Source organism: Ambystoma mexicanum, chromosome 3p, assembly GCF_040938575.1.
Source record: "Ambystoma mexicanum isolate Mex_15411 chromosome 3p, UKY_AmexF1_1, whole genome shotgun sequence".
NCBI classification, from domain to species: domain Eukaryota; kingdom Metazoa; phylum Chordata; class Amphibia; order Caudata; family Ambystomatidae; genus Ambystoma; species Ambystoma mexicanum.
Genome location: NC_090925.1, coordinates 985,909,490 through 985,935,931, shown reverse-complemented (window position 1 = coordinate 985,935,931; position 26,442 = coordinate 985,909,490). Strand labels below are relative to the sequence as shown.

The following is a 26,442-nucleotide window of genomic DNA, read 5'->3' as shown; positions in this document are numbered from 1 at the left end:
GTTAATATGCCTGGGAGATACCGACATTGCATTCAAACTCAAGTCTCCAGCATTCCCAGCCCACGCACTTACCACATGAGCCATTAGTGGCTTTGAATAAATGCCCATCACCGTAGTAGCATGCCCGGGTAACATGGCAAGCATTCCCCTTGCAGACAAGACCACAGGCTGAGAGCATGGGCCCATCTCTCCCCTGGCTTTACTACACCTCGGTGAAACGGTTGATTATATAAACCAACACGTGTAAAAAGCCCAGTAAGAAGTCACCCCTTAATACCCCCCCAGGGTGACCTCTTTTCCCTGCCTGTGGCAAATCTAGGCATGCCTTGCTGCAAGCACTGTCGGTCAGTGAGAATTGCCCCCACAAACCTTAACCGAGTATATGTGCGGCAACGCCACTTGACAGCAGCAGAAAATAAAATACATTCACATTGCCGAGGTGAAACACTTTCCCCGAAAAGCACCAAGGTCTGAGGAGAATGACAAAGTGGCCAATCCAGGGATCAAGCCCACGACCTTGGTTTAGAAACAATCGCTACTTCCATCCTTCCAACAGTAATACAATACTTTACCTGCACCTAGACGAACGCACACCTAATGCGTGAGAAATCCACAAAGTGAAACAAAAAAACTGATGTAATCAAACCAGATAAGCGCATACTTCCTTTCCCCACAACGCAGAGTACCAATATGGACGCGCTTTGCCGCACAGTGCGTTCATAGATAAAACCAGGAACGGTTCCTCCCACAAGCAAATGCTAATTCGTCACCTTCGTGGCACAACCACTACTGCCTTTCTACAGGCCTGAGGCACCTGAGGTATCCATTTGTCAAACGGGAAAATTCCCATAAAACTGGCGATACGCAGTCTGTAATCCCTTTACATTGCTGCCCACAAGGTACATTTTTATCGAAACCCACATTCGGCATGACTTCCAACCATAATCTGAAAACATCACATACCGGACTGCAGTTCCGGACATTGGATTACCACCCTGTTCCCCCGCATTTGAAGACCAAGCACTTATTCATAATAATATAGCATGTCTATAGCCCTACATCCGAGCGCTGCTTATTCCCCACAGTGTGTGGTGCTCATTTATCGAGCTCAGAAGGATAAAAGTCTGAGTTTGGCCCTGCCGGGATTCAAACCTGCGTTGGGAGGCCGCAGATGTCAAAGCGAGCACTCCACTCGCTGTGCTATATGCCCGGCGCCGTCACCTTCGTGTCACAAACCTCTACTGGCTTTGTGCCGGCATTAGGCCACAAGGTACATCTTCACCGCAACCTAATTAGGCACGATTCGAAGGCCCGCAACCTAATTTGGCACGATTCTAAGACCTTGTGCCAACACACGCTGTACTGGGCAAACACGTGCCGGCGAACAGAAACACATTAAAATTGCCGAAGAGACTTAAAAACCACCCCCGGCCTTTTCACCCCCCGATTAGTATGACACAGTGGCCAATACATGATGCGAATAGCCCAAATAGGCCAATACATGCTTGAAAGCCTAGTGCGACCGCCCAAGTCCAAACAAAGCAACAATAACAAATCCAGAAACACTGCACTAACGTGACAAAACTATAGTGACAACACGATAAGCGCCACATGGACTGATGCTGTATTAACAGTCAAAACAGGCAGCAACCTGGTAAATACTTTGGAATGCATTCCCAACTGCAGCATTCTCCCTCATTACATGAAGGGGCATAATTCTCAATGCCGCACAGCGCCAAGGCCGTTTACAACCAATTTCAATAAACTTAGCCTTCCCAAAGCACAACATTCCGAAAATAGATTTTCGCGAAACATGGTAAACTTGCTGCTCCGAAACTCGCAAACCCAGTTTAAACTGACGCGGTACCATAGGATGTGCAAAAAAACTAAACAAAAAACCACACTGCCAATGACATGCATTTGTCGCGGCGGTCACAGAACGCTAACTGCAAACGTTCATGGTAACGAATGAGAAAACCTGATTTCGGAACTAAATCAAAACTTCGGAGAAGGAACTACCGCCCGCAGGTCAGCAGCCGTACACTTTAACACTGCACTATATAACCGCATAAATGCAAGTAATAGCACCCTTAAAAGAATACCCATGGTGAATGATAACTCTCTCTCCCCCCCCCGCCAGCGGCCTGGTCGGTCAACGAGGGCAACAGCAAAATTGCAGCGCGCAAAAAGGAAAACAGTTACCATTTGAAACAATTGCATCGCTGTATTGACTATAGCAACAGTACATTTTTGAAAACAAGACGTGCCTAGCATAGCACCAGTAAATTATTTTTCTTTAAACAAGACGTGCATCGCCCCAATGTCTAGGCGCGGCGGCCACAATCACATTTGCTACGCAATCGGAAACATAATCCCGCCCTGACAGACCGACAAAATATTGCCCTGATAAAATTGAGACTCACTTGACCCAGACGTGTTATGAACACGCAACCTTCTGATCTGGAGTCACACACTACCGTTACCCCACAAGGTCCTGCTTCGGCGCAGCGTCTATAAAAAGCGGTAAACGTTACTGAGGACGGTAGCGGACAAAACATCCAAATCATCAACAAGTAACATCACTGCCGGTGCACCAAGCTGCTGGGCAAATCAAGAAACGGCGGGAACTGCTGGACAAAGACTGATTGTCCGCAGCTCCCGCCTTATATGCGTCCCCCCGGGAACCCGACGAAGTCAGGCCCTGGGGGGACGCCTCTTCCGCCTCCACTGGCGAGGAAGAGTAGAGGCTGGCCTCCACCCGGAAGGGGGATGCCAGGGGGGGACAGTCCCTACGATTCTATAGCACCTTTCTCTAGCCGGTGCTAGACTTCCTGCATAAGGAGCGGATCTGGAACTTTGAAAGAGCTGTTCCACGGTGGATGACAGGCTTTTTTAGAAAGGGAAGGCAGTAACCCTGAGAAACTGTTTCCAATGCCGATGCATCTGAAGTAATGCCTCGCCATTCTTTCAGATGCTGCAAGTGCCTTGTGAACTAAGGCCTCAGAGGTTTTGAGGCAGCTGAAGGTAAAGTATGAGGCTGCTGCCTGGGCGGTCTTAGTACATCGTCCACAACAGGGGAAATCTTTTTTGACCCGATTAGCCAGCCCTCCCTCCCCCCCTTCCAACTGAGTAATAGCGAAATTACCCATCTCTCCAAGGTATCCCTGTGGGGCAGTCTAAAAGCAGCACCAATGATTTGGCTGCTGCTTTTGAGATCTGCAGCTTCTCCAGGCTCATCAGCCTTGTTGCCAACATAGTGACTAACATACTCTTTGTCCATAGTCTCCTTTCCTCCATACTGCAAGGGCGTCCCTCGCTAGGAACGGGAGACTAAATTTAAAGGGGAAGGTTTTTTCTGGTGAAAGTTTGAGGGGCGCGGCACTGGGAGCATGCGTTGCACTGACTCCGCCCACTGGCGCCACTCAGTGCACATTGACGCGTTGACAATATTTCACATTGCCTAATTACACCAGTATTATGGGGTGGGGGAACGTATGGAGGAAAGGGGACTATGTACTAAGAGTACATTAGTCACTATGGTAACTATTAATTACTTTTACGTACCGTCCCCATTCCTCCATACTGCATGGGTGATTGCAACTGAAAGGGAGGGTGAGAGGAGACCCTCCTTAAAACAGATTCCTTGTAACCGCCTGTCCGAAAGCTGTGTCGGACTTGGAGCCATCGTCCAAACAGTAATGCTTATAGAAAGCTAAAGGGGTGGCCCAGGTGGCCACCCTGCTGAGGACTTGCCACAGAACCTGACATTGGAATGCAATCACGGTGGCCTTGGCTCCGACAGTGTGGCCATGCATGTTAGCTGGAAGTGGCTTGTGCTGCCCCTCATAGGCCTCCTTGATGGCTGAAACCATCCACCTTGCTATAGAGGCCTTGGATGCCTGATAACCAGGCCTCGACCACCCCCCCACCCCCCAGAAGGTGTCTAACAGGGCGTCAGACTTGTGAAAGCCCTTGGTCCTGTCCAGATTGAATTTCAGAGCGCGTCTGACATCCAGACAGTGCAAGACCTGAGCCTCGGCCTTAGGCTCAGCAAAAAAAACGTAGGATAAGGCCATATCCTCGTTTAGATGGAACGCAGAGGGTACCTTAGGTAGAACGCGGGGTGTGCTCTCAGGACCACCTCATCCTTGTGGAAGGTAGCATAGCGTTCTGAAGCCACCAGAGCCTGGATCTTGCCGACTCTGCGAGCAGAGGTGAGGTGAGGCCCACCAACAGAGCTATCTTAATGGTGACCAGCCTGATGTCTGCGGACACCATTGGCTCGAAGGGCTTGGGCCCAAGGCGCCCCTACACTATGTTGAGGTCCCACACGGGGTTTGGTTTTTTGATGGGCAGGTAGAGCCTGGAGAGGCCTGCCAAATGTCGCATGACCACCAGGCTGTAAGAGAAGACCTCCAAATTTCTGTAGGCCCCCATGGCTGCCAAATGTGCAGCATGTGTACACCTGCACGCCAGAGTGAGCAAGGTGTAAAGCACATCATCCAACGTGCATGTAAGGGGGAGGGCGATCACTATAGAGGCCGCCCAGTGACAGAACCTAGTCCATTTACTCTTTTACTGGCTCCTAGTAGCCTTGTTCCCAGCGTCTTGCATGATCTCTAGGTAAGCCTGCGATAGACTCAGGTGCTTCAGCGGACCTGCTCAGGAACCACGCTCCAAGGACTAATTTCTGTGGGGCGGGGTGGATGACCCTGCCCCCCTGCTGCGCCAGTAGATGAGCTGGGCCCATCAGCAGGTGAATGGGTGGCCTGTCAGAGGCTGAGAAGCTCCAAGAACCACAGTCTCACCGGCCACCACAGAGCTATCAGAATGATGCTGAGGTGAGATTCTTTCATCTTGCAGATCACCCTGTGGACCAGGGGTGTGGGAGGGAAGGCATACGCCGTTATGCCATTCCACTGTATCTGGAATGCGTTGCACAGGGAGTCGGGGCCCTGCCAGGACGCAAACTGCTGGCACTTCTTGTTGTCCCAGGAGGCAAAGAGATCCACTTGAGGATGCCATCTGCTGAAGATCTCTAGCAGCACCTGATCGTTCAATTGCCACTCGTATTTGTCTGCTCCCAGTCTGCTGAGCCGGTCAGTCTCCAGGTTGAACTCCCCCGGAAGGTGGACTGCCATGAGCTAGATGTTCTCCAGGGCCCATTCCCACATGCTGATAGTGAAGCTGCACAGTGGAGGGGACCGGGTACCTCCTTGCTTGTTGACATAGTACATGCTGGTGGAGTTGTCGGTCTGGGTGAGGCTGACCTTGCCCCCAACCAGCAGAAGGAAAGCTTTGAGAGCAAGCCAGGTGGCTTTCTGCTCCAGCCAGTTGATCCTGCTGGGTCCAGACTCCATGGACACCGGTTGTTCAGAGTGGCCCGCCAGCCTTCCAGGGAGGAATCTGTGATGATGGTGACCTGCGGCCTGGCTGCTGAAAGGGCTTGCCCGCAGGTTGCAGTCCCTGGACCACCATGTGAGGTCAGAGTGGAGAGAAGGAGGAATTCCGACAAGCTCCGCTTGGGAGGCTGCGGAGAGCAGCTGTAATGTCATCTCAAGTCTTGCGTGGGGTACGGCCAGTAGGACCGCTGCCATGATACCCAATAAATGTTGGTACCACCAGGCTGAGGTCACTTCTCGGGTAAATTAGTGAGTAGTGGCCCCTCTTGATGGCCGTGATCTTGTCATCCAAGGGGAAAACTTTCAGAGCTAGAGTCCCAGGAAGGTCAAGCTCTGCGTAGGCTGCAACCGAGACTTAAGGTTGATCGAAAATCCCAGCTCATGGAGTGTGATCATAAGGGCGGAGGAAGTGTGGTGAACCGCCTCTGGAGATTACACCTTGACGAGCCAGTCGTCCAGGTACGGGTAGATGTGGTGGCCCTGGGCCCCGAGGAGGGCTGCCACTGAATTCATGAGCCTGGTAAAAACCCTTGGGGCCGAGTTGAGGCCGAAGGGTAGCACCTTATATTGGAAATTGCAGCCCATGATCCTGAATAGCAGAAAGGAGCGATGCGGCTGCCAAATCGGGACGTGTAGATAAGCGTCCTTCAGATCCAGGGAAAACATCAAGTCTCCCTTGCACAATGTCTCCGCAATGAGTGCTGGCGTAACCATCTTGAAGGAGAGGTTGAGGGTGGAGGGTCCAACAACTCTCAGGCCAGCCTGATTCTTTTGTATGGTGAAATTCCTGGAGTAGAAGCCCACTCCTCGCTGGAAGGCTGGGACTTCTTCCACTGCCTGGCTCTCGACTGAATTCCTGTGAGAGTTGCTGTCCCAATCTGTGGGAGGGGAGGAAGGGATGGGTAAGCGGTACCCAGTGGATACTAAGGATCTAGGGGTCCGTGAACCTCTGACGCCAAAACTGTGCGTGAAGGGTAAGCCTGCCCCCTCCACTGGAGACACGTGGACCCGAAGGGGGACGAGTCATGCATTCTTTCCCTCTGAGGCGGTTGCAGAGGAGGGGGACTGAAAAAAGCTCTTACTCCTCCCCACCCCCCTCCGTTTGCGCTGGTGCAGACTCTGAGAACAGTCCAGCTGCCTGGACCTCCGTTCTTGGAAGCCGTGGAACCCTTCGAAACACCCATCCCTTGCAGCAGTGTTGATGTGACTGGGTGTACGCCTTGGGCGTGGCCTTTGTAAGGAGAAAGACTGCAGTTTGCAAACTTTCTTTTTATCTACCTTCTCATCGGCAGTGAAGTGAAAAAGGTCACCATCAAATGGAAGGTCCAATATGCGTTCCTGGACGTCTGGGTTGAATTTAGTGGCCCGAAGCCAGGCAGTCCTCATGTCTGGTGATGCAGATGGCCCAGCCAGAGGTGACAATGTGGGCCACGGTGGACTCCATGTCGTCTTGCGCCACCATTTGAACCGTTGCCAGTCCCGCCTTGAATTGTGACTGGCTCTGCAACTGAAGTTCCATAAGTAAGTTGGCTATTTCCCACCAAAGCCTCTGGTTAACAGCTGCCAGCATGGCATCCGCGTTAGATTGAGGAAGATGCAGTGAAGCGCTGTAATAAAGCTTCTTCCCATATGCCTCCACAATAGTCTCCTTGCCTAGCAGCACTGAGGTTGAGTTGGCCGAGGCAGACTGAGGCTTTGAGTAGTGTGACTCAGCAGCAATGACCGAAGGGAGGGCCGACAGCAGGAGTGGATTCCCTCCCCCCCTCCCCTCCATTTGCCTATACTTGGCGTTGATGCACCGATTGACAGGTTGGGCCACCTCTTTTTGGCCAGGGCAACAATGTCCTTCTGCACCGGGATCTCCATTCTAGCCGCGTAGAGTGTGGACCTCTGCAAGTACCCCGCCTCCGGTTGTTTGACTTGGGGTTGAGGAAGGCCCAAGTACTCTGCCAGATCTGCGAGTCGTTCATGGAATGCCCTGGCTGACGATGGTTGTCGGGGTCTTCTTCCTCGTCTGCATCCACCTGGGTGTCTGGCGCCGAGTGCGGAGGTGTGGAGACCGGAGTTGGAGGCTGCAGCAGAATCGCCTGAACTGTGGGAGGCAGGGGAGCCAGCATCGAAGGAGCAGGTGTGGGCAGCAGGGGCTGCACCAGGACCTGCAGCGCTAGAGCCATATGAGGAATGACTACAGGCGCAGGTGGAGCGGCCGAAAGCAGCATGTCCCTGATCACATCCCGAAGGATGGCCCACCCCATCTGAGGAGATCTCATGAGTGAATAACTTTTCAAAGAAACTGTCCTTGCAGGCCTGTGGGGTGGCAGGTGATGTTGACGGGATAGCGGGCGGCGGCTGCTGGGGCCGGTGCCTTGTCTAGCTGGTTGCAGGGTATACTTGCGATGCTGATGGATTAGCTGTTGGCCACGTACCTGGTTGACACTTGTAACTCGTTCGCCCACCTGCTCCGTTCCTCAGTGAGGCATCAGACAAGTGGCCATTTTGTCTGGCGCGGCGTCCATCTTGTCGAGCTGTGGGTTGCAAAGTCGCAGTGCTTGGCTCACTGGGCCCGGCCTCCTCCAGCACTCTTGGTGGTGGAACACGAGACCTACCCTGCACCTCAGGCAGAGGCCTGGTAGGTGTGTTGCCCTCAGCAGTATCGCCGGCAGTGCTGCGTGCAGGCGACCCCTCTGACATGTTGCTGGTACAAGGGCATAGCACCTCGGATATACACCCGGTAAAAGCACCTTGCAGTTCCTCAGCACTGTCACCGGAAGGATCTGAAGACCCCCTCGCCTGATGTGGCGAGTAGCTGAACTAGCCTCGGTACCCGTGCTGGTGTGAGAACCCGAGAGGCTCCTCCTGCCCGGGCACTTCCCTGGGAAGGAGTCGCCCTTGCGGGGTGCGCTGAAATAAAGTAAAGCCTTGCCTTCTGACAAAGTCCTTCAAGTCCTCCGGAGGAGACTTCTGAAATAGCTACCTCCACCTAGCTAGTCTGTTCCTCTTTCCTACCCTTTGGGATTGTGTAGCCATGGCAGCTGAGCATATCCCCAAAGGGTGAAAGTGAACCTTGCCAACGTGCACATAGCATACAGACTTTCAGGCCATAATCCCCGCAGAGAAAACTTACTTGGCCAAAGCATCTTAATGATTGTCATCTGTCTGGGGGAATAGTTGGGTAGGTATTTTGTTTTGAGGTGGATTTGGCAGCCTGCACTACCAAGCCTTCAGGAGTCGGGTGTTTCAGATAACTGTGGTCACTACTTGACGCTCTGTATGTAGAGGTTAGCCTTTTATTTACTGCCGGCATCAACTCTGGTGTCTCCCAATTGGCATTTACCCGCCTTTGCACAGTAACATGAAAAGTAATAGGGTCTTCCTGGGGTCCTTTATCCAGGATATCTGCAATGTCACCCTGCTATGTATATAGCATAAATAGGAGATAGAGACATATCCACTAAACTTTAGCACAGTGACACCATTAGGCACACTTTCCAGATTCAACTATACCCGTTACAATTTTAGGCACACTTTCCAAGTTCAAAACTTTGGCAGAATGACGCCATTAGGTACACTTTTTAAATTCAACTTTAACATAGTGACACTATTTGGGCACACTCAATGCTGTTGGGAATATCTTCCAATGTCAACTTTTAACACAGTGGCACTATAAGGCACTTAAGTTCCAATTTTGGCATAGTTACGCTAAACAGGCACACTAAATTCAACTATACCACAATTACACTATTAGGCACACTTTCTAGATTCAGCTTTAACACAGAGATGCTATTAGGCACACTCAATGATGTTTGGAGCACGGTCTACATGCAGGATTCAGTGTAGTGATGCTATTAAGGTACGTTTGTCCTTAATATGTGGCTGTACAATGTAAAAAAAGTTAAACTTTTAGGGAATTTTAGGCGCCAGCGGTAGGGCTTTCTAGCGTGAAGTGATTGCTTCAGTCCCCATCCTTGCCACACTTACTTTTTGGTTGGTGCTGGTTGATGGCAGGCTACTGGCTTCATGCTTCTCCTGCGTGTACCGGCAGATACGATCTGCAGTCGCCTCTGTAGGAGTCGTCCTTTGCCTCAGGGTCTTTACCCAATGGAGCTGCTCGGCAGAGGGCTGCCAAGGAGCAATCAGTAACGTCCTCTTTGGAGGGCCAATCTGGTCATGGGAGGTGGGATAAGAGAAACCAGGAAGCAGGAACGAGGGGATGCAGGGGGGGATTTAAAGTTATTTTGGCCAGAATTTGGGCCTTAGCAGGAGGATACACTCACCTTGGCATTCTGAAGCGAAAGTTCCCACACTCGAGGCCTCCACCCAGGGTTTTGATCTTTAATTTATCCATCCCTGCACCTCATTCTTGAAGAAACACAGCCGTGCATGCTTAGATCTTCTGCGGACCCTTGATTTGGGTTGGAACACAGGGGGCTGGTCGTTTGCTTATCAGTGAATGCAAAGGTGTGGTGTCGGGCTGGCTCCAGACTGAATGGGGTGTTAGAAGCCTACTGGCAGTTTAGTGGAGATGAATGCATGCATTGCAGAGTGTTGTCGCACGCTCTTGCAGGGCACATTCCTTTGGAAGATACTAAATATTTTCAACCCTGGAGGGACAAGGGGGAAGTGAACTATAGGGGAACGGGGCTCTGCGGATATTCTGTCTTAATGTATTGGGCCTAGTGAGCTGGGTTCATGAACAGCGTGATCATGCAAGCTCCTACTTTTTGGGCCTAATACAAAATGGGAGTTGTGTGTTCTCTAGTGCCGTGCATCTACTGTGGGCGCTATGGTGCCTCTACACAGTGCGGATTACTCCCCCTTATACACTACATCACCTCATAGGGGGTTCGCCTCACCAGACATCGCCTAGTGGGGTGTGGGGGGGGGGGAATATCTCAACAGACCTAAACAGTGGGGAGGGGAATGATTGTTTGCGGATCTGCAAATTGAATGTTAAGGGGCTTAACTCACCGACCAAGGGCTCCTTAGTGGCCAGAGAATTTCAGAGATCTGGGATTGATGTTCTCTCAAAGGGTGAAGAAAGGCGAATTCCCTGTGGTCTTGTGGGACAGGAACACAGGAGTTCTGGGATTCAAGAAAGCAAGAGGGGTGGGGTGGGGCGGGCGCAGTAACCTGCTACATAGGAGATTGAAAATGAGGTATGGAAAGTGTGGCGGTGCCCAGAGGGAAGGGCAGTTCTACTGTCTGGTCTCATACAGGGGGTCAGTTTTACATTTGTGGTGCTGTATGCTCCTAATCATGGTCATGCTAGCAAGACTTCTGAAAACAGTGACGGGACACCTGGTATTGGGGGGGGAGGATGGGGGAGCGGGGCTTGTTTGGACTCACATGGCTTCTGGGACACTTGGTGCTTCTTCCACCCCCAGGAACAGGGATTTACATTTTACTCCACACCCCATGGGACATATACTAGGATTTATTACTTGCGTGCAACAAGTGTGTGGGCCTCTTGGGAGGAAGAACCGCCAGGACAGCCTGGGAAGGGGCAGAGGTCTAAAGTGGATCCACATGAGTGCTAGATTGGGCGGAATGTTGCTGAAGGGTGGGGTATGACCAGTCGAGAGTAGGCATTTCTGGGCCCCTTTAATTTTAGAGCAGTTTGCCATCATGGGAGGAGAGAGTATAGCAGTCACAAGACTGAGTGGGCAGTCCACACCTGGAAAAATACTCGGAGAGGAGAAATGCAAGTGCAGCAGACCACAACAACATTGAGTTAAGAAATAGCAGGCCCACCTCTCGAAGACCCTGTGAGAAGAGGCTAATGTGGCACAGCACAACAGAAGCGAGATTGAAATTAGCAGACCTATTGGAGCGTTGTGTTTGGGGAGGGGTGGCTGTATGTAAGCAGTGGCTAGATTCAGTGCGACAAGCCTAAAATATAGCACTCTGAAGTAGAACAACAAGAGTTGCAGACCATGACATCTCCTACCTTAAGGTAGCTGCAGAGGGAGCCATGGCAAACATGGATGGTAGGGACCCCAAAGAAGGTGCAAGGCTACCCTGGGTCATTCACAGTGACATGTGGACCAGGTTCAGCTGGGACCACCATTCCTGAGGGAGCGGGGGGAGGGGGGCAAGAGGGTGAGGGGGAAGGAAGGACGGGCACAGCAGAGCAACAAGGAAGCAAACCAATGGCTCAGGGCAGGATGGATGGCCAAGCCCCCAACAACTGGAGCTCAAAGGAAAATGCTTCCATGCTTAAGGGGAAGTTGCGCGCAATAGGATTTCAGACTGAACCGGAGAATGTATACGAGGGTCAGCTGGTCCGGATGCAACAAACAATCCTGAGACGCAGGGGGGGGGGCGGCAGCAGAGAGTGGAAGCAAGGGTAGAGGCCCAAGGGGAGGACGCGTTATGATTGCTCTGGGCAGGATGCAGGGACAAAGCTCCAACAATTTACCACAAGGCGTTTAGAGAAAAAAGAAAAGGTATTTGTACACCAACAGTTGGTACACCAGCTCTGTTAATCCAGCCAGAAGATAATTATTAAAATACGCATTTTGTTCACTGCTACAATATCTTCTGGTATGCGTTGGCAACAAGATAGTGGACATGCTCATCATGCTCATCTCGCTGGCCTTACTTCTGTGGAGTACATCTTTGACATATGCATGGAAGTCATACGATCACTTAGTTAAAATCAAACTTTTGAATCAAGTACCCTGAGCCTCCACGCACCTTGTATAGGGGTTAATGACTTGGGGGAGACAAACCGTAACACACACCAAGGGGGAGTGTGGGAATATATGGAAAAAGACGACCACTTGGTCTAGGACGCTTAGACTAATCAAGAGGAACAATCACTAAATCAATCCTCGTTTGGGAGCAGAAATGGTAAATAGTATAGAAAGCCTACCTTGTCTTTCCTTTTCTCTTTGTCTTTCTCTCTGTGCTTGTCTTTGTGTTTTGAAGTACCATCCCTGTTTTTATGTTTTTCTGAGCTGCCATCCTTGTTTTTGTGTTTTTCCACCAAGCTAGCCTTGTCCTTTTGTTTTTCCGCAATGGCATCTTCGTGTTTCTCATCAATGCCATCCTGCAGTTTCTCTAAAATGTCGTCCTTGGGTTGCTCCACAATGGCCTCTTTGTCCTTGTGTTTCTCCCCAGTACCCTCTTTGCCACGGTGTTTCTCCACAGTGCTATCCTTTTCCTTGCGTTTCTCACCAGAGCCATCTTTGTCTTTGCGTTTCTCACCACTACCATCCTTGTCCTTGTGTTTCATAGTACTGGCATCTTTCTCTTTGCGCTTTTCAACACTGGCATCCTTATCCCTCTGTTTATCAGAACTAGTGTCCTTCTCCTTCCGTTTCTCAGCATTGGAATCCTTTGGTTTGTCCACACTGGAATCCTTGGGTTTCTCTGCACCAATATGTTTTTCCAAAATGCCATCCTGTTTATCCAAGATGCACATTTTATCTTTAGGTTTCTCAGAGATACCAGTTTTAATTTTTTCCAAACTGCCATCCTTGTCTTTGTGTTTTTCAGAGAGTCCATCCCTGTGTCTTTCTATGCTGGCATCCTTGTCTTTGTGTTTTTCCTTCTCCTTATCTTTGTGTTTCTTCTCTGAGGAATGTTTGTGCTCACTAGAGGGGGCAGGGGGTAAGAAGCAAAAATACATTTAGCAGGAGGATATTAATTCAATTACATTTTTACAAAACCCATGCGGCTAGCAATAATCTTCCATCCTCAAATTTTTTTTAAAAAAAGGCACAAAACACTGCCCATTCTTTGTACTTAAGGTTACTTAAACCACAGAATCCAGCTAAGATATTGTAAACCATCATTAAAACTTGGTAAAGGAAAAGCAAGATGGCAAGCTAATATTTCAAGAATGGGAATGACTGACATGGCATTTGTTCAAAGATTCATCAACATAAATCATGTTCTAACAAATTCTATAAAAATGGCAAAAGCCCAGTAGTTCCACAAGTATAAAAAGATCAAAACAGTTCATTAGGTAGAAATGTGAATAAAAAGAATTGCCTAGTAGTGAACAGTTTAGCAGCAGAATATATATAGAAAGATAATTTTCATAATTGTCAAGATGTTCACACCAAAATGTTATTGAGTTGAACATCATCTCTTCTAAAATACATGGTTCCCACACCTTATCCAGAGACTCTATAAAAAAAAAAAAATAGCAGACGCCAAGACATTTCGTTTGAGTATAACATGTAAGCTTTCACTTGTCAGATTTTTTTACTAGTCTCTAAAAGGTTGGAGCCACATAATCTGCAAATCTGCACGTTCTCAATTCTCCAAGTCATTTCTTCCAGGTACTAGTATTTTCTGCAGTTTCAACAATATTAAACTTAAAAATCAGGTTATCTGGCAAGTCTTCTACATTGTGCGGTTTCTATTCGATTAGGCATATTAAGATATTAATCAATTGTTGACATGCCTAGCTTTATAATAGAATGCTCACAACCGTATTCATTCACTCCATTGTTAATCAGCAGATTTATATCCAATTGTGTTCACGATCAGGAGGGACATTGTGTCACAGTTCAGTCCATGTGCACCCATCAGTGAGGAGTCAAGCTTATGTATTCCTATCAAGTTGAGGTGTTAGCACTTCAGTAGATACTATTCATCAACGGATTAATGCTAGAAATAACCAACCTCCAATATAAGCCTAATCTGTTTTGTAACACTATAGACCTTCAGTCCAGACACCAAATTACCAACAAGGCTCCCTGTCACATATCTACCGGAACAACCTTTTTAGCAAATATCTCTAATAGCATGAGTTTGCTCAGGTGTTTGTCCCAAGGCTTCACAAATCATAGTGGAGCCGTTCTTTTTTTATAGCTCGACAATTGATTGAAGCAAGTAACCACCATATTTTTAAGTACATTTTAATTCCTTCCATTAGCAGATGTATAGTGATTCTGATAGTTTCATATTGAAAATTCCAGTTTTATTTATTGTCAAAGATGACCAAGGGAATCAAATAAGAGAAAATATCAATTCTGTTAAGTCGCCATCTAAAAGATGTCCCAATAGGTGTTGCTCCAGCCTCAAAGACCGTAATACTGTTTTTTAATATATTAAACCATTGGCTTCTGAATATGTGGCAAGACATTGTGTAGTCCCATTGGGGTGCAGTCTAATAAGATCATCCACATCTCTGAGCCATTGTAAGCGATATAGGCCCAAGCAGGAAGGGTACATTTCAGTCAGAGGTCAGGGTAAATCAGAAATATAGGCTGAACAGAGTGGGCGCCAATATGCATCCATGTATTAGGCCGACATACGTGGGTATGAGAGCAGTGAGGTGTCCATTGTGCAATTCTGACTTTGGCTGTGGTATTGGTGTATAAAGCCGCAATCATCTCAAGTAATCCTATGGGTATACCTCAGAATAATGCAAGTCTACAAAGACCACAATTCAGGTTCTCTCTGGTGCCACACTTTATCCTAAGCTTAGGGGTGGTGGTATCGAGAGATCAGTCGAATGTGTGCAGCCTTGTGGTTGATCGAGACTATTCTGGCAGCATTAGGTCTGTGGAGGATGCTTAGGTGTGCAGCAAGGCCAATTTTTCGTGGGGTGTAGCTACGTTCTAGCAGGATGTTAATTTGATCCTATGTGAGCAGCTAGGCCGAAATTTATCGAGGGGTGTAGCTGCACTATTGTGTGTTGGTGTAGAATATAGTGGTAGGAGAGATGAGTGTCTGGAATGGATGTTTTATTCTTACGAGTCCACATTCATGCGCTTTCGCAAGAGCTGCACTCAGTGGGAGATAGGACAAGGGGTAGCTAGGCATGTGTAGTGGACTCCCGAAACCGCTAGCCAGTGAAGGGTGCCGAGAGTGGGCGAGATGTGGTCTCTGTGTCCCAGGGTGAGAAGGAGTTTTGGGTTCTTTGGAGTTTAAGTTGGTATGCCGGTGCTCCCAGGTATAAGGAGTTAGCATAGTCCACAACAATGGACATAACAGCTGAGAGTCTATTGGGGTCGGTGAGGTAAGGGAAAATGGGTCTAAGGAGGTGGAAGCGACAGGATTTTGATACATTGAGCTAACGGGAGAGAGTTAAGTCTGATTCCATAGTGCAGTCAAGGATTTTGACTGCTGAAGGGAATGGGGGGGGTGCAAAGAGAGGGGGGCCATGGGAGTGGTTGAGGAAAAAAAAACAAGTTACTTACCAACTGTAACGTTCTTTCGACTGGATGTTCCTCCCACCTATTCCTCATCTTAGGATATTCGTATACTGCCAGCTTCGGGGGGGAAAAAAAACACGACAGAGGGCACTGTGCACGAGGTCGTGGCATTGATGTCTCGACGGGCTCCGTACAGTGACGACGTCGCCATTAGTATAAATAACTTGTGCCATGCCCGTTGGCTTCAGTTCTGTTTTTTTGAGGAAATATTCAAGGAACAGCCAGGCGTGCCTCATGACTGACGCTCTTCGAGAGAGGAAAGTGTAATAAACGCAAACTGGACTGCGGCGTAGGATGGGAGGGGCGATGAGGAATACGTGGGAGGAACATCCAGTCGAAAGAATGTTACAGTTGGTAAGTAACTTGTTCTTCGAATGGATTGTGTCCTCCCACATATTCCTAATCTTATAATAGACTCCCATAGCAGTGGTAATTCTGGAGGTGGGAGTACTAGTTATTGTTTTCATGGACGGAATGAAGTACCCCCTTGGTAAATAAACCCTCATTGAGGAAGAGGCAGCTAAGCAATAATGCTTGATGAAGGTATGCATTGATGCCCATGTTGCAGCTGAACAAATATCTGCTGCAGGGACTCCTCTTCAGAGCCGCAGAAGTAGCCATCCCCTAGTGGAATGGGCTCGAAGTCCATCTGGTGGGTCCTTCACCGCCAATCTGTAGCACTCAATTATAGCTAGAATGATCCAGCAGGATATGGTTTGTTTTGTCACCGCTAATCCCAATCTATGACCTGTATAACCTACAAAAAGTTGGTCATCTTGACGTACTTTTGACATTCTTGAAATGTAAAAATGGAGAGCCCTTTTGGGATCCAGTCTATGCAGTCTCTCCTCTTTGCCCAAATGAGGATAGAATGTTGGTAATATGATTTTTGTGACAAATGGAAGTCAAACTACTTTTGGTAAGAAAGAGGGTTTAACTTTAAGAACCACCATGTCCTTGTAAAAAGTAGTATATGGAGGTTTACATGAGAAAGCCTGTAGTTCACTAACCCTGCGGGCTGATAAGGCCACAAGGCCAGTCTTTAATATTAGAAGCCTCAAGGGACAGGAGTGCAGAGGCTCAAAAAGGTATACAAGTAAGATATTTAAGCACTAGATTAAAATCCCAAGGTGGGACATGAAAGCCGACTGGAGGGTACTCATTAGTGAGCCCTTTCAAGAATTGAATTATCAATGGAATTTTGAAGTAAGAAACCTCTTCCGAGGAGCGCTCGCTTGAAAAGGGACAGTGCTGCTAAATATCATTTAATTGTTCCAATCTGGAGCCCCAGATTGGCTAGATGCAATAGGAAAGAGCACCATTGGGGTGCCACATTGAAAAGGGTCCACATCCTATCTTTGCACCAGTTATTGAACTGGTTCCAACGACACCGGTACAAGGATTTGGTTGCTGGCCCGCTGGCCAAAAGCAAAATCTCCATTACGTCATCCGGAAGATCCCAATCCTTGTATCTCAACCTCTCTGAAACCATGCGTGAAGGTGGAGTGTCTTGACAGTTGGAGGGAGAACTCGACCTGCCTCTTGCGAGAGAAGAACCTCTTTGTGGAAGACGTATTGGGAGGGCAGATGGACATGTCCAGAAGGTCCGGGCACCACGTCCTCCTGGCCCAATACAGGGCCATTAGGATCATGGTTTTCCTGAACTTTCTCAAACCAATTACTTGAGGAATCACTGGCACTGGAGGAAACATGTACAGAAGTGGAAACTTCCAGTCCAGCACGAACGCGGTGGTCGGTCAATCTCGAAAAAAAAATCTCGAATGACAATAAGGTCGAAAAAGTCACTTTACTCTTTTTTTAATTATATTTATTTTGGGGTCCGGGATTAAAAAAAATGGGTAAAAATAAAAAAGGGGGTTGGGGGAACCCCCCATTTCGAATAAAAAAACAGCATTAAAAAAATTCGACTTTTTGCGACCTTTGAGATTTTATCACTATAAACCCATGAACGCGTCTCCTAGAGCGCCTCTGAGGAAATTCCCTTGAGCAGTACTGTATGCACTTCCGGTTTACCATGGTCGCGAACAGATCCACTTGAGAGGTTCCCCAAAGGGCGAAGATCCCCAGGAGGACTTCCTGAGCTAGCTCCCACTCGTGGGAGACTGCTCTGCCTGCCCAGAGCGTCTGCCGCTGTGTTCTACTCTCTGGCTAGGTGAACTGCCGATGGAGATTCCTTCTCATAGATCCCAGAACCAGAGCTGCATTGCCTCTCTGCACAGTGGTAGTGACCTTACGCCTCCTCTCTTGTTGAGGTAGTACATGGCCACCGTGTTGTCCGTCATTATCAGGACATTCTTTCCCTGTACAGAGGGCAGAAAGGCCTTCAGCGCTAGTCCAATTGCCCTCAGCTCCAATAGGTTGATGTGTAGTTTGGACTCCGATGGAGACCAACAGCTGATTGTCAGATCGTTGGTGTGGGCTCCCCACCCCGTGAGGGAGGCGTCCGTCACTACGGTTATCTCCGGCCATGGTCCAAAAAGAGTCTCCCTCGAGGATGTTGTTGCAAGCCCACCATAGTAGATCCTGAGCAACTGCGCGCGGGACTTGCAGAAGATCCGACATACTCCCTGAGAACTAGGACCACTGAGTTTTGAGGGCCCATTGAAGGGATCTCATTCTCAATCTGGCCTCTGGCACCAGAAGAATGCAGGATGCCATGAGGCCGAGCAACCTCAAAATAGAAGGCCGGCAGATGCTGGGCATTCTGGAACTTTGTTACCATCTGCAGAATGTGGTGAGCTCTCACCTCGGGAGGCGAGGCTAAGTATCCAAAACTGCTCCAATAAATTAAAGCTTTTGGGATGGTATCATGTGAGACTTCTTGAAATTGAGGGAGAAGCCCAGTTTGTGAAGGAAGTGACAGGTGATGGATAGATGTTCCTGAGCTTCTTCGGGAGACCGTGCTCTGATCAACCAATCGTCCAGGTAGGGTTAGACGTGAATCCCCCCCTCTCCTGAGACTCGCAGCCACAACCGCCATCAATTGTGAAAACCCTCGGGCGGAGGTCAGCCCGAATGGCAGAACTCGAAACTGAATGCGAGAACCGCCAATCACGAACCTCAGGTACTCTGTTCTTGGGATGGATTGGCACATGAAAGTAAGCATCCTGAAGGTCCAATGATACCAACCCAGTCTTGGAGTTGGAGAGCATGAAGGATCTGAGAAAGGTTTACAATCTTGAACTTGTCCTTCCTGAGGAACTTGTTTAAGCCCAAGATGGGTCTCAATCCTCAGTCCTTCTTTGGAATGAGAAAATGTGGGGAGTACCAACGCTTGTTCCTCTCCGCTACAGGTACCTGTTCTATTGCACCTTTCTCTAGCAGGGTTAACATTTCCAGCAACAGGAACAGATCTGGAATTTTGACAGAGTTGGTTCCCGGTGGATGGTCCCGAGGCCTTTTTAGGAAGGGAAGGTAGTAACCTTGAGCTACTGTTTCCAGTGCCCAAGCATCTGAAGTAATGCCCCGCCATTCTTTCAGATGCGGAGATTCTGCCTCCCACCGGGGTTTTGTGTGATAAGGCCTCAGTGATTTGGAGGCAGCTGCAGGTGGAGCGGAGGGCAAAGATGCCGTTCCAGAGGCTGGTTTTGCAGTTTTTCCTCGTCCACCACGAGCAACATTTCTCTTGCCTCTTTGAATGGCCTGTCCTCTTACTCTACCAAAAGAGGAGTAGTACTGAAAAGAACGACCTCTCCAGGAAGAAGAGCCCGAATAAGGTTTAAGGCTGTCGCATGGAGGCGCTAAGATTTAGCTGCCGCTTTTGAGGTCTGTAGTTTTTCTAGGCTTTCATCAGCTTTACTACCAAACAGCCTCAAGCCATCAAAAGGCATATTGAGAAGTATGGCCTGCACATCTGGTGCAAACCCCGACTTCCTCAACCACGCAAATCTGCATAGCACTCTGCTTGCAGCCATGGATCTGCTGATACCATCAGCAGTATCCAGTCCAGACTGGAGACATTGCCCCATTGCCTCCTTTCTGTCTTTGACAGTATTCAGGAAGCCTTCCCTTTCCTCGCCTTCCGGAATATGTTCAGCCGCCGCCAAAATGCAGTCCCCATAGGGTATTGTGAACCTGGCCAAGTTACAGGTGACAGTTGACGAGAGCCATGCTACCCGAAGTAAAAATCTTACGGGCCCAAGCATCCACCACCTTATCCTCTCTATCCAGAGGGATAGATGGATATGCAGTCTGTCTTGGGGAAGTTGCAGCTTGAATAACCAGACTTTCTGGAGTGGGATGCCTGCTTAAATACTCAGGATCAGAACTAGAAGTTCTATACTTAGGAAAATGACTAAGTACTGCAGCAATATTATCAGGAAGTTCCCAGTTTTTTTCAACTGTTCTCTGAAGTGCCCTATGGAAGGGAAGCACTAGATCCTTCTGGGGGCCCTGACCAAGTACGTCAGTCATATCATCCTGATCAAAAGTGGGTAAGGCTCTACCCAGGCCCATGTATTCCACCACTCTATTCATTAAACTCCTGTACCCTGAATCTGCATGTTCTGCAGGGTCAGGTTTCGCAAACTCTAGCTCAGGTGACGTATCAATGCCACTAGCAGAGTGAAGGGTGACACAGGTCTCATTTTCGATTCTGGATAGATTAATTCTTCTGGGAACTCTAAAGGAGAAACCTCTTCTTCAGAGCCACTTTCTTCAAAAATAGAAGACAGACTTAAAGAATTCTGATTTAGGAAAAGGAGTAAATCTCCTTTCCTGTTCTTATGTTTTGGTCAAAGGAACCTTCGATGGTATCGAAGGAGTCTTCGAGGATACAGATGAGGTCTTCGACAAAGGCGTCGAAGACGTTGTCGAAGCAGTCGACCATGCCGCTGATGTTTTCAACGACTTTTATACGGTGTCGGGGAAACACTATTCAAGGAATCTTCAACGACTTGTCGTCGACTCGAGTTTTACGAGTTTCACCCATACTACTGGGTTTTACCATGTAGTTCGACTTCCCTGTGTCGTGTCGTCAGACGGAGCGACTGGGGTCTGGCTCTTTTGAGGCTACTTTGAAGAGGGGGGCAGAAGGGGGGGTCAAGGTTGTGTTCTCAAAGACCTCCATCTTCCTTCGAAAATCTTGCCATTTTCTTGAGGAATCCAACTTAGTTGGGCCTTGTACCAATTCGGTAGATGTATAGGAGGATGTAGAGGGAGATCTAGGTCTCCTTTTAACTTTCTTTGAAGATGGAGTCTCGATCTACTACGAGATCGAGATCTCTTAGAGTGTCTGCGACGATTCGATTCTTTCAAATCACTTGATTTCTTATGTCTTGGACAAGGCCTTCAAGGAGGCCTTAGAAGCTTCCCGCCCAACCACCAGTTAACCTTTCCTCTCACGAAGGGCATTCTCCGTCATCGACTGACAGGAGGCACAGTCTCTGGTTCGATGGTCTGAACCTAGGCACCAAAGACAAACGCGGTGAGGATCTGTAATCGACATCTTCGATCTGCAGTCGATCCATTTTTTGAACCCCGTTTTAGGGGTAGAAGACTACGATATTTTCAGAAGAAAATTTGAAAGCGCGCTGTGAGAGCGAAGCAATCGGAAAAACGGAACTGAAGCCAACAGGCGCGGCACAAGCTATTTATACGGATGGTGACGTCGACACAGTACAGAGCCAATTGAGGGACATAGACGCCACGACCTCGTGCACAGCGCCCTCTGCTGAGAATGTTTTTTCCCTGAAGCAGCGAAGCTGGCAGAATATAATCATCATAAGATAAGGTATACGTGGGAGGACACAATCCATTCGATGGGTAGTATTGCTGCACACCACGATTTCAGTTTTATCTGTGTTCAGAAGGTTTTTTTTTTTGTCATCCAGGTCAATATCACCAAGGCAAGCTTCAAGGTCGGTGTGTGGGTTGGTGCTTGTTTTGGGAATTCTCAGGATAATTTGGGTATCGTCAGCGTAGTTTTAACAGGAGAGGTTGTGCGTGCCGACAATTGCTGGTAACGTGGTCAGAGAGGTTAAATAGGAGAAAAGAGGCAGGCGTCTTGGGGCACTCCAGTGTTCACAGCGCGAGCAGTTGAGACAAAAGGGGAAGAGGAGGAAAGCAATTAGTTTTCTGTTGCAGAGGATCCATTTGACTGCCGAGCCACGGATTCCAAGGGAGTGAAGGCGGTCAAGGAGGATAGAATGGTTAACGGTGTCAAAGGCTGCTGACAAATCAAGGAGAATCAGCGCTGCACAGCTCCAAAAGCCTGCCAAGACTAAGATCCTCCCAGATCAAGATCAGAGTGGTTTGTTCCATGGAGCAGCCTGAAGCCTGATTGCCCAGGGTCAAGTAGTTTGTTGGATTCTACAAAGCAGTTTAGCTTGGAGTATGCAGCCCGATCAATGAGTTTCGCAAGAAAACTGGTGTTGGAGATCCGTCTGCAATTCTTAGGGTCAAGGGGCTAGAGGGATGCTTTTTTCAGAAGGGGTTTGACATGCGCCATTTTCAAAGCCTCTAGAAAGGTGCCAGAGGTGAGGAAGCTGTTTAGTATGGACCTTGCATGTTCTATGCAAGAGAATATCTTTCAGAAGAGAGGCGGTCGTGGGGGGCGGTGGGGGAATACGAAGGTTCTACTGCCAGATAGTAGGTCTAGGAACGCTTTTCTTGAAATGGGTTGGAAACAGTCGAAGATTTGCATTGCGGTCATCTGGGTGAAGGGATCAGGTAGGGTTGGGGATGATGGTGGAGATTTGGGTGTTGTGGGTTGTAATGGGGAATCAGAGTGTTTGCGTGTGTGTGGTTTGGAAGGAGGTGCAGGTAGGTTTCATGAATTCGGAGATTATCTTGTGGAGTTCTTTGCTGCTGCGGCCACAGTTCAGAATTTGTTTATTGTAGTAGGCCATTGTAGCTTTCTGGATTTCGGATTTGTAGTTGCGGTGGTGGTATGCGAAAATGGATCTGCTGAGAGCAGTTTTAGATGCTCGCCATTTACACTAAAGAGTTATTTCGACTTTTGAAATCCTTCAGGTGGGGCGTAAACCATGTTGGCGACTGTCCTTTGCGTGAGGCGTTTAAGAACAACTAATTCCTCTCACCCTTTAAGTCTTTAAGACAGGAGTCAAAGGATTCGATAGTTAAGGATCTACCACAGGTCAGCGTCGCTGGTGGACAGAGTAGAAGGGCTTCGGCTAGGTCGGTAAGTACTTTGCTCCAGCATTGGAGATCAAAAATGAGGGCAGGGGGAGCCGTGGTTCAGAGGGCAAGTCGAAATCCACCCCTGCTCCCCCGCCCCCGCCCGCAAAAAACTTGAGGAACATGCGACAATATGGCAATTCGTACGAACTTACACCAACCCCCACTGCTCCCCTGCTTGATAAATAAGCTGAAAGATACCCAGTCACACTTACAGCCCAGGACCAGCACCAACCCTGCGTAGAGTGGATGAGGAGTCACCAGACGTCAGACACTTCAATTGACAGCCTCGACTAAAAGCACCAAGAAGCTGTGCTCAAAGTCATTAGACACCACAACATAGCAGCGTTCGACAAACACACGTGCCATCTGCAGATCGGGACACACCCAAATACACAAAGAACCCATATGTGCAGTTCTACGAGTTAGAGAAAAGACATACATGCCGTCTCCACGTTTATTATTTTGACATTAGCTTGCTATAACAGCATTGAAACCGCAAGAAGGCAAGAGATATTGTATAGGCTTGCAGATACAACTAATCCCATGGAACCGCAGGGGGCCACCCAAGGGAACGGACCATAAACCACTGACCTATGAATACTATGGAAAACACGAAACAGTAGAAGCCATGCCATGGCTTAGGAAATTAAATTAGGCCACAACTCCGTAAACGGTTTGCAGAGCTGAAATTCAGAGCAAGCAGGAGAAGGCAATCATGCGGGATTGGACCCCGCCCCCAAGGCCACCAAGGCAAGCGACATTCCATTCCCTGAACTAGAGTAACACCAGAGACTGATGGTAGGGGTGGGAAGGGATGGAGGTGAGTCGAGGAAGAGAGCCAGTCCCTATTTCTGCGCCTTGTGGGTTTGGCTGCCAGAGGGGTGCGAGTGGGTAGGAGGTTCAGAGGGGGAAGCGGATGAGGCCACCGTTTTGGAAAGGGCAAGGCGCGCTCCTTTCAAGGAAAGAAAAAAAGGTATGGAGGTGTGTGGCCGGGGGTGTGTGGGGTCGAGTAGGTGAGGGAGAGGGTGGAATGGGACGTGGGGTCAGCGTTTATTGTCAGGCAGCGTGGAGTATGCAGGCTGCAGTTGTCATTGAGGGATCATGCAGTTGAAGGGGTGCTGGGTTCGAGGGAGCGTGGAACTGAGGTAGGGAGCGAGGATGGGGAGTGTCGCTGGAGGGTTGATGTTGGAGTGATGGAGCTCTGCACGAGTGGGTGAGTGGTAGTGCAGGTGTCAGAGGGGGATTTGCAGTGGCAGGGAGGGCAGAGGTAGGGTTATTGGTCTGGGGGAGGAGTTTCCGAGCGAGCACAGAAGCTGTGGTAGTGGTGTGCATCTCGTTAAGTGGAGCGTCAGAGAGCACCTCTGGCTTGAGAGTTTAAGATTGCAGGTGTTGACAGGGAGTTGTTCCATTAGTTTTCTGGGGGGGAGGGGGGGGGGTGTGTCAAGGGAGGATATTTTCAGGTGGGTTGAGGTGTGTGGGATTAGTGTTTTTGGCAGGGGTGGTTGGTGCACCAGAGCGCCCCTCTGATCTTAGAATTAGAGGCGGAAAGAGGATTAGTGCGTGGGAGGTTAGACTATCATGCTCGGGGGCCAGGGACGTAGGTGGCAACTAGATGCTAGAGTGGAGATTTTGTTCCCGGTGGGCAGGGAGGGGGAATTAAGGGGCTATTGGGGTGTGGGGGTTCATGAAGTTAGGTGCTAGAGCAGTGGTTTTGCACCGAGGTGGGGGGGGGGGTGAGGGGTGGGAAGAGTCAAGGGGGGGGGGTGGGAAGAGTCAAGGGGGGAAGGGTATTGTTGAAACAGTTTTTCTTTAGTCCAACTAAGGGCTTAGTAAAACCATTCAACAGGCAGTACAAGACTCCACTTAGTACAAGGCTGTACCACCAGAGTTCATGGTAGCGTAGACAGTCACCATGCTCATCTTCGGAGGGAGAGAGGGCTTTAGAATCAGTACACATGAAATTGAAATACAAAAGGTCCAAAGAAACACTGAAAAACTATGTATGTAAAAATCAAGTCTTTATTTAAATACAAGTAGGCCCAGATAAATCTAGCGGAAATGAAGTATTAACACAAAATATGAAATCACAATTATCAAAACACTATACTTGAAGGTACACAGACCAAAGTATAAACCTTATTTGGAACACCTAACAGTAGTTCTAGGGAAGTCAAAACCTTTTCATACACATTCAGTATAGGTCACCTATTCTTGGGGAGTAAAAACCAATGGTTACTTTCACAATTACATTCAGTAACGCAAGGGCAGTAGACCCTACTAGTTGTACAGTGACTCAGCAGAAATTACATAATCCGTCAACTGGCCAATATACTTTATGAATAGTGGAACACTTATTCCAGGTACAGTAAAAACCTACAACTACTTTTGTGATAAGTTATACTAGGTGAGTAAAACCCAAGGATGTAATATTCAATCACAGGTGCTTTTGAGATCAGTGAAACAGATTGAGATAAGCAGCAACTTGGCACACCGCTAAGTCAAGGTAAGTAAAACCCATATACCTTTGTTAAATCACAAGGAGTTCAGGTTAGATCCTTCCCAGCTATACAAGTAACTGATGTATGACTTCTGAGGGACAGTTAGAACCAAACAGACTCTGCGAGTGTCTACAACAGCACAGGGAAAGCAAACCCTAATGTTAAACTTTACTGAATGACTCCGCTATTCTACGTAGGCAACAACCCAATACAAACTTATTCTGAAAAAGCTAGCATAGCAGCAGGTCAGGGGAAGCAAGACCCAGTTGGGGGGACACTCTTACAACAGGATTAATCTGGTGAAGCAAACATTACTTTTGGGAAGAGGCACAACCTAATCACAGGAGAGCAATATACCTTCACATCTACTCTGTTAGAATGTAGAAATAGTTTAAGGAAAGAAAGGATGTTAACCATACTTTAAAGAATGGTGCATCACACATCCAAGGTAAGTAAGAACTTTCGTAACTGTTCATTATAGTTACCAACCAACTGTTTTACAAGCAAGTAACTTTTAAACACTTATTGTCTATTCTAGGCAAAAGGCCCAATCCCTCAAACTTCTTTCCCTGGTTCTTGGAGCATGAGTGTGCTCAGTGGCAGAAGGGTGTCACTAGAATCTAGTGACCAACAGGCAGTGTCAGAATAGGTTCTAAAGTAGCAAAAGGCAGAGTTCTTTAGGAAGACTGGGCAAACAGGTGAGTATTTTACTTCGAGTTATAAGAGGGTCCAGGGGCTTCACAGAAGACATCCTAGCAGGATTCTAGCAGTGGGATCGGGTTCAATGGATGAGAGACCTCATCACAGAAAACACCCCACAGCTACACAGAAATCCAAGAGACTTTAGGTACGTACATACCCAAACCAACACAGTACCTCAGCATTGAAGAATATGCTGTTCCTTGCGGCTGAATGCTGTTCTACGGATTTGGTGCCTTCTCAAGGAGCACAGAAGACAGAAAAATTGCGGTTGACTTCTCGTCGTTACAAAGGTCCAGCACTCCGTTAAGGGGACTTTTCTGATGTTATTCGTGTCTCTGGAGATTTACCAGAATGCCCACGAAGTTTCAGCTAGACTCGGAAGACCAGGCACCGCAGAGTGTTAGTGCACGGTACAAATGTCCTTTAGCATTATCACCACCAGAGTGGTCCCCTGGTGCTCTGGCGGCTCTGAAAGGGGGGGGGGGGTGAGTTAGGGAGGAAGCT

General features: G+C 48.4%; 1 protein-coding gene across 1 annotated transcript in view; it reads right to left on the bottom strand.

Annotated features, from left to right (window-relative positions):
- Positions 1–26,442, bottom strand: part of TOP1 (DNA topoisomerase I) — a 690,967-nt gene that overhangs the window by 548,026 nt on the left and 116,499 nt on the right. The window contains exon 4 of the mRNA XM_069652271.1: positions 12,277–13,000. Within this exon, the coding sequence (XP_069508372.1) occupies positions 12,277–13,000 (724 nt within the window). The remainder of the gene's footprint in view (positions 1–12,276; positions 13,001–26,442) is intronic.